The 8,773-nt window shown below is 43.4% G+C and overlaps 1 protein-coding gene across 1 annotated transcript; it reads left to right on the forward strand.

The window, feature by feature from the left end:
• Positions 1–1,903: 1,903 nt before the first annotated feature.
• Positions 1,904–2,974, forward strand: LOC145575191 (uncharacterized). Its single transcript, XM_081633092.1, has one exon. The coding sequence runs from the start codon at positions 1,904–1,906 to the stop codon at positions 2,972–2,974; it is 1,071 nt and encodes a 356-aa protein (XP_081489218.1).
• The last annotated feature ends 5,799 nt before the right edge of the window (positions 2,975–8,773 follow it).

Below are 8,773 nucleotides of genomic sequence, written 5' to 3' on the forward strand. Positions count from 1 at the left end.
AAATAATTTTAGACGGCTCTAACAAGATCTAACATTCTTATTTATATTTATAATTCGCAAATGCTAGTCAAAGTGAAGTTTGTAAATAGTGCTAAGGTCAAATTGTTTTAAGAAAACAAAGGAAGTAGTAAATAGTAAAAGCTAAATTATTGCTCACCAATATACTTCTCTTCAAACTCTTGTGCTTGACAATCAAAAAGTACGCGATGCTCATCTGGTTGCTCTTCCAATAACCCGTCTAATTGATCTTATTCTCTTTCGACTCTATGCCATTGTTGATCTCATTAATTTGACTATCATCCCTTACTATGAATTCTTTAGCCTGCATTGCAACGAATCGCTCCTCACTTTCCTTTTCCTTCAACTCCATCAGTCTTAAGCGCTCATCCATTTGCTTTCGTTCCAACTCCATAGCTTTTGCATCCTCCAACATTTTCTTCTCTTTACCCTCTAAAAATCCACTTCGCTCATCAATCTCCTTCTCTTTCAACTCTATAGCTTTTGCACCCTCTAACATTTCATTCTCTTTCGCCTCTAACACTTGACAACGCTCATCAATCTCCTTCTCTTTCGACATCAGCAAACAACTTTGCTCATTATTCTCCTTCTCCTTACGCTCGAGTGCAAAGCACAACTCATCCATATCTGTATGGGATGATATGTAGGCAAGGCCGATATCTTGAAGAAACGCGTGATCAAACCTCGAGTAATTGCGAAAAGGCGCTGATATGTACCAGAAAGTAGACATATCGGCTTGTCGGAATTCAGCACATGGCAACAGAAGCTTGACACTTGGCTCAAGAAGCTTTGTATGGATGAGATCCACCTGTCAAGTTAGACCATTATAAATAGTAGGTAAGACCTCATTAATGAGGACATTAATTACACTCTCTCTCTCTATTTTCTCTCTCATACTTATCTTCCTTTCTTAAACACTTTTTGACTTTATCATCGGAGTGGTTGTCCCCGGATCACCCCGGGGTTAGCTAACTTCTTCTCATTGTGTAGGTTCTCAGCTTGCCGATAGGAGTATCAGGATCTCGGGTCCGAGTACTTGGGAGATCAAATCCAGACAGAAACAATTTGGCGCTAGAAGGAGGGGACATTGATCACTTCTATCGCCTAAGAACCTCGCACAAAAAAAATATAATATATATATATAACAACAACAATCATGGCCGGAAATAATGAGACACCAGTGACAAGAAAAACAGTAAACCAGTCAGTAGAGCAACCTCAGGTAGAGGTAGTGGATGAAACTCATACCTTGGAAGATAACCAGTTTCATATGCCGTTAACTTCCCCTACAGGTGGAGGGGAGGCAGAGGATCCTATGGCACCATTCACACCAGATGAATTGGAGACAGCAGCAAGGGTGATGAGTGCAATGAGTAAGAAGAGAAAGGAGGCTGAGACGGCACAGGCTGAAAGGGGGGCCGCTCAGGCCGATAGGGGAACACCGCATCGAAATCAGGAAGAGCAACATAATCAGTTGATAAACTCGCCCAGGAGACCCCGACATGAGTCGCCGGTAAGAACGCATACTATGTCACGGCGGGTTGAGCAATCCTCAAGTCATACCGTAAGTACGAGAATCCAGCAGCAGAGAAGTTCGCAGGTAGATGGGCAGGCAGTGCAAACTGTGGTACAGTTAAGGGCATCTCCGTTTGCACAGCATATCTTGGACCAGCCGATGGAAAAGGTGAAAATGCCGACTTGTAGGTATGATGGAAGAGGGGACCCAGTGAGGTTTATAACATCCTATGAGGGACACATGATGTTGTATACCAATTCAGATGCAGTTTGGTGTAAGGTCTTTCCGACTACTTTGATTGGGGCTGCGGCCGACTAGTTTAATAACCTTGGGGTTGGATCGGTAGATAGTTTTGAAAGATTGACTGAAATGTTTGTGGGTCAGTATGTCAGTAATAGTGTGCGGCAGAGAACCTCTGGAGAGCTGATGGCCGTAGAGCAGAGGCCAGATGAATCCCTGAGGGATTACATTAGGCGATTTAACAACGAGGCAAACACAATCCCAAAATTGCAACAAGAAATAGCTGTGATGGCTTTGATGAATGGCTTGGTTGATTCTGATTTCAAGCGTTATCTTACTAGGAAAAATCTGCCGACATTAGCAGCAGCGTTTAGCAAAGCCCATGATTACATTAAGAGTGAAGAATTGATGAAGACGAGTAGCAGACATGCCGTTGCCGGAAGAGGGCAAAATCAGCATGAAGGGACATCGTCCGGAAGTAGTAGGCCGAGAGCCTCTGCCTCAGGAGGGGGAGAGGGAAGCCGGCAAGATCCAAGGGCGTCAAGGCCGCCAATGAGATACAGTACTTACACTCCCTTGAATACACCAAGGGCAGCAATCTATTCAGTGAATCAGAATAGAGAAGATTGGTCAAGGCCGATTCCCATGAAGGCAAGGCCAAGGGATGTGAAGAAGTATTGTATGTTTCATAGAGATGTGGAGCATTACACAGAGGAATGTACGCAGTTGAAGGATAACATTGAGGAGTTGATTAGGAAAGGGCATTTGACGCAATACCGGTTGAACACAGGCAGGAATCAGCAACCGGCACTGCCGATTGAGAGGCAGCGAATAGAAGCAAGACCAGAAAGGGTGCAAGGAGGAGTGGTCCGGCAAGGAGATGTAGGAATGCCGCCATTATCCACTGAAAGAGGGGTAGATGTGATAACAGGGGGGCCAATGCATGGAGGAACGATTAGTGGAGCGAAGAAGCATTTAGCTGAACACCGTCATCTAGTTTGTGCCCTAGATGTGGACAATCGTCCTCGGCCAGCTGCAATACCTGAAGTAGTGTTCACAGAAGAAGATGCAAGGGGTGTAGTGTTCCCGCACGATGATCCATTAGTTTTAATAACTAAAATAAATGGGGCTGACATCAAAAGAGTGCTGGTTGATATGGGCAGTTCGGCAAATGTGCTGTTTGTACAAGCTTTCAATTAAATGAATATAGGGAGGCAGTATCTGAAGCCGGTATCGTATCCTATCATTGGGTTCAATGGATCCACAGTAAGGCCAGAAGAAAGTATAGTGTTTCCAGTTAGGCTGGGTGATGGGCCACAAGCAAGGGATGTGATGGCAGAGTTTTTGGTGGTGAATGTTAAGTCAGCCTACAATGCAATTATCGACAGACCGATAATACATGATATGCAGGTCGTTGTGTCGACTTACCATTTGGCAATAGCCTATGTGTCAAATTTGGGGGCTGTAGAAAAGGTGTATGGAGGTCAAGTGATGTCAAAAGCTTGCTATGTGACTGCTTCAAAGAATCCAGTTGGCAATGCTCCAGTACCATGCAATCCGACAAGAGAAGGTGAGCCAACGGTCCAAGACTTAATCATGAAGAACTTTGACACGAGGCCAGAGGAAACTCCAAGGCCGTTACCAGGGGGAGAAACTGTTCAGGTTGAGTTGCAACCAGGTGATCCGAGTAGAACGGTGAAAGTTGGAGCTGATATGGATGTAGATACAAGGTGCCATCTGATAAGCCTGCAGCGTGAGAATGCAGATGTCTTTGCGTTTTCGGCGAGTGAGATGCCGGGAATACACCCAGAGGTAATGGAGCATAAGTTGAACGTGGATAGAAAGTTTAGACCGATAAGGCAAAAGAAGCGCAATTTCTCAACTGAAAAGATAGAGGCAATTCAGGCTGAGGTGAATAAACTCTTAGCGGCAGGCAAATGTAGTAATGGAGCCTTGCACATATCCGGAATGGTTGGCAAATGTAGTAATGGTGAGAAAGCCGACAGGGAAGTGGCGAATGTGTGTGGATTTTACAGATTTGAATAAGTCTTGCCCTAAGGATTGCTACCCATTATCTCGAATAGATAGGCTAGTAGACTCAACCTCTGGTCATGCTATGCTTAGTTTCTTGGATGCGTTTTCGGGTTATCACCAGGTTAGCTTGCATAAGGCCGATAGGAACAAAACAACTTTCATAACGGATGCCGGTGTGTACTGTTATAAGGCAATGCCGTTTGGGTTAAAAAATGCAGGGGCGACATATCAGAAATTGGTGGATAAGATATTTGAGAAACAGAAGGGCCGGAATGTTGAGGTGTATGTGGATGATACAATAGTAAAAAGTAAGGAGAAAGAAGACCATATAGCGGATCTGAAGGAAACATTTGAGACGCTGAGAAGGTATCAGATGAAGTTGAACCTGGAGAAGTGTGTGTTTGGGGTTAGATCAGGAAAGTTTTTGGGCTTTATGGTCAGTGAACGAGGAATAGATGCAAATCCAGATAAGGTGAATGCAGTGCTCCAAATGAAACAACCAAAAACCATTCGTGATATACAGAGATTGACTGGTAGGATGGCAGGATTGACCAGGTTTATCAACAAATCAGCTGACAAGGCACTTCCGTTTTTCATGGTGTTGAGAAAGAACAAGGCATTTGAATGGGGAAAGGAACAGAGTGATGCTCTGGAAGTAGTAAGGAATCATCTCAGATCTCTTCCCACAGTTGCCAGGCCCGAGAAGGGAGAGTTGTTGCAGTTATACATTTCGGCATCACCAAAAACGGTAGCAGCTGTTTTGTTGGTGGAAAGGAAGAAGCAGCAGAAGACGATATATTTTGTTAGTCATGTGCTGAATGCGGCTGAGCGCAGATATCCAGTGATAGAGAAGATGGCGCTAGTAGTAGTAATGGCAGCTAGGAGGTTGAGGCCTTATTTTGATGCACATCCAATAGATGTATTAACAAATCATCCTTTGGAGAAGTCATTGCATAAAATGGATACATCTGGCAGATTACTGACATGGGCAGTAGAGTTATCGGAGTATGAAGTAAGCTATAAGCCAAGAATGTCAATCAAGGCTCAAGCACTGTCAGATTTTATTGTTGAGACAACATATACAGATGAAGAGGAGGAGTTGGGAACATGGCAGGTATCAGTTGATGGTTCAGCAACAGCGACAGGGGCAGGGGCCGGAATTGTAATAACGGCGCCAGATGGGAAAATATTTGAATATGCCATGAAGTTTAAGTTTAAGGCCACGAATAATGAAGCCGAGTACGAAGCTGCAATAGTTGGAATTCAGTTGTCGATAGCAGTAGAAGCAAAACGATTGATTTTAAAAACTGATTCCCAGCTGGTATCAAGTCAGTATAGTGGGGAGTATGAAACTCGAGAACCAGCTATGGTGAAATACTTGGAGAAGATGAAACAGTTAGCAGCGCAGTTACAATATTTTGAGATAAAATTGGTTCCAAGATTGAAAAATGCTCAGGCAGATGCGTTGGCAAGTTCGAGTTTTAATGACTTGGAAAGGACAGTCATGGTGGAAGTTTTAAAGCAGAGGAGCATAGATGAGACGTCAGCAGAGGTGCTATGTGTAGATATCGGAGTCCAGTGGTATGATAAAATATTGGCATATCTCCTTCATGGGGCAGTGCCGACGGATAAGGGGGAGTCGAAAAAGTTAAGAAAAGATAGTGTATGGTTTGTCATGCACCAAGGTCAGTTATACAAAAGGGGGTTTTCACTGCCATTGCAGAGGTGTATAACAGATTTTGAGTCAGCAAGGTTGATCGAAGAATTACATGAGGGTAGCTGTGGCAATCATCTCGGAGCAAGAGCTCTATCCAGAGAAGCAATGAGAAGGGGGTATTACTGGCCGACAATGAATGCGGATGCAGTGGCCTATGTTAAAAGATGTGAGGAATGTCAAAAATTTGCCCCAGTTATTAACTTGCCTCCGAATGATCTGACACCGATATTAAATCCGATCCCTTTCGCACAATGGGGGATGGATATAGTTGGCCCATTCCCATCGGCTACAGGTGGAAGGAAATTTTTGATAGTGGGTATAGATTACTTCACGAAATGGATTGAGGCAGAACCAGTAGCGAAGATAACGGCATCAGAAGTGAAGAAGTTTATATGGAAGAGTATCTTCACAAGATTTGGGTTGCCGATGGCAATGGTTTTTGATCATGGAACCCAGTCTGATTGTAAGCCAGTCAAAGATATCTTAATGATGTACAAAGTGAAGTTTGCTTATGCAGCGGTATGCCATCCACAGTCTAACGGCCAGGCAGAAGCAGCAAATAAGCAAATTATAACAGCAATAAAAAAGAAGATTGAAGATGCAAAGGGTTTGTGGGCAGATTTGATACCGGAGATATTGTGGGCAAACAGGACTACAATCAGAGAAGCTACGGGCGAGTCACCTTACACTTTAGTATTTGGTACAGAGGCAGTTATACCAGCAGAGGTTGGGTTGCCGACATTCAGAGTTCAGCATTACTGTGAAGACCAAAATGATTTACTCTTACGACAGCAGTTAGACTTTCTGCCAGAGCTCAGAGAAAAAGCAGCAGTTAAATCAGCTGCATATAAAGAAAGAATGTCAAGGGCTTACAACAGAAGGGTATCTCATCGGCCGTTAAGTGTAGGGGATCTGGTATTGCGAAGAACAGCAGCGACGGGTAAGGGAAATGAAGATGGAAAGCTGACAACAAGTTGGGAAGGACCTTATCGGATTAGGGATGTCGTCGTCCAGGGATCGTTTTATCTGGAAACTTTGGATGGGACACCACTAAAGAATGTATGGAACTCGGCTGTGCTGAAAAAGTACTATGTATAAAATATATGAAACTTTGATATGAAGCTGATATCAACAAAGGATATCAGTGATGAATGAAGAAGTATTCAGACAACATGTGTTGAGAATAGGCATCCTCCATTTAACAGAACATCGTTAAATGGGACGGACAGCTCAAAACCGCTTCCGTGAGGTTAATGAGTCTACAACCTGATCAGTTGTATACATTAACTCGCGAGGTTGCTGGTTCAAAGTATAATACTGGCCAAATCAATTTGAGTATACGCCGATATGACGCGTAGCTCAGAAAGTGATCGCCGAGAAGGTACCTAACTGGCTGAAAAAGCAAAGCAGTAGGTGACCGACATTATAATCTGGACCAGCAACATAATTACTGCTTAGTGTACATAATTCCAATACGAACTATGTACACTAGGGGGAGTAAAGAGTGAGATAGATATCGTATATTGATAATTTTTAAATGACAGGTCGTTAAGGCTGTTATGATTGGATATTGTTATGGTTTGATAATTGTTGAGAGTTGTCAGATATCAGATATATCTTTGTTTTTTGCAAAATGTTTTTGCAAACAATATAGTTACGATAACATTGTTTAAATAGGCAAATTTGCAATATAAAATATCTTATCCCTAATTAATATGATAAGAGATGTCTGAATTTATAAGTAATTGATAAGCAACAAAGCATAATGAAAATGAGTTAAGTTTACACAACAATAAAGTTAGTTGAGAAGTTTACACAACAATAAAGTTGACAATCGACAGGCATCACCACAAAAAAGGGGGATATGCCGATAAAACAACATTGTCAAAATAAATGTTAAGACAGACAAAAGGCAATGAAAAGAGAATTACAACTGATAAGGCCCAATAATACAAGACCCACAAGAAGATGTCGGTGATGACTGCCCGCCCCTTCATGCTTGTTCATTCTCAGGCACTGGGGAGTTCAAAATGCTGGGATCTTTGGGGCCGTCATCAGCACTTGGAACCAAGTTGTACAAGTCCTCCTCAGAGAATTGCTGCGCTTCAAAGCCGGAAGGAATCTTGTAGGCTTCCTCGTTGAAAGCCTTCTCCACTTTTGCCCAATCCTCTTTTTTCCAACTAGCAGCGTGAGCAATACATCTCTGGGCAGCAGTCCAACCTCCGTCGAAGCGATCTTGGAGCTTGGAGCAGAAATCATCAGAAGCTAGATAACGGCCAACAACTCTTTGGCGAATACCAGGCTTATCAGCTTCCATCTGTTGAACCTTCTCTTCAAGGCTTTTAATTTTGGCTCTGGCGTGGCTGAGATCTTTTTCAACCGAAGGAAGGCGCTCAATGGCCTTATCCTTTTCAGTAATTTGAGTCTTCAGATTCTGCATTTCCAATTCCAGAGCAGCGACCTTCTCGGCCTTAATCTTCAGCTCCGATATCTCCTTGTCGTCTCTTTCTTTTATTTTCTTTAAATCATCTAAGGCCCTCTCAGCGTTGTCGATGATTTCCTGCATAGCACTTTGGCTGGAGGAGGCTTGATGATGCTTCTCTTGGTAATAACGGTACATCTCAACAAGCTCCGTCCCAGACATGACGGCCTGAACATAAAGAAATGTTTAAAGTTAAGAATCAACAAAGAGAGTGAGAAGCACATAGTAAAGGTGCACATAAAGCATAAGAATATATATAAAAAAAAAGAGTGGGGTAGACAAGGCCAATAACAAAAGTAAAGGTACCTTCATCATGTTGTGCATATGAGCAGCAGCAAGGGGGCCGATTGGACCAGCAGGTCTATCCATCGGCAGAGTGAGATTGCTCAAAAGCCGATAACCGAGATTCCCACCTTGCATTGGGTCATCGGTGATCATAGATTCATTCCGACCGACATCCATGTTAGGTTGCCAACGGTCTCCGGAATGACCAGCAGGGACAGCGAAGCCTTTCAAAACTTCGTCTGGAAACCTTCTAGAGACTCGTTCAATCCATTGATTGGACCGGTAAGTCAGAGCCGGAATGCTTGAATCTGAGCCAACCGTAGTAGGAGCGATTGTAGTGGTTGGCTGAAGCTGACGAGGGGACTCAGCAGCAGTGAGATCCTCGATCTCAATCCCCTGAATAACCTTCTTTACAATGGCCTCAGGGCTTTTAGTTTTTGTGGTGGGTGGAGTCTTCTCGGACTCCGACTTGTCCTTCTTT

Source organism: Chenopodium album, chromosome 13 (genome assembly GCF_948465745.1).
Source record: "Chenopodium album chromosome 13, dcCheAlbu1.1, whole genome shotgun sequence".
NCBI lineage: Eukaryota > Viridiplantae > Streptophyta > Magnoliopsida > Caryophyllales > Amaranthaceae > Chenopodium > Chenopodium album.

Coding starts and splice junctions, on each gene's coding strand:
- LOC145575191 (XM_081633092.1), top strand. CDS start 1,904: ATGTTTGTGGGTCAGTATGTCAGTAATAGTGTGCGGCAGAGAACCTCT.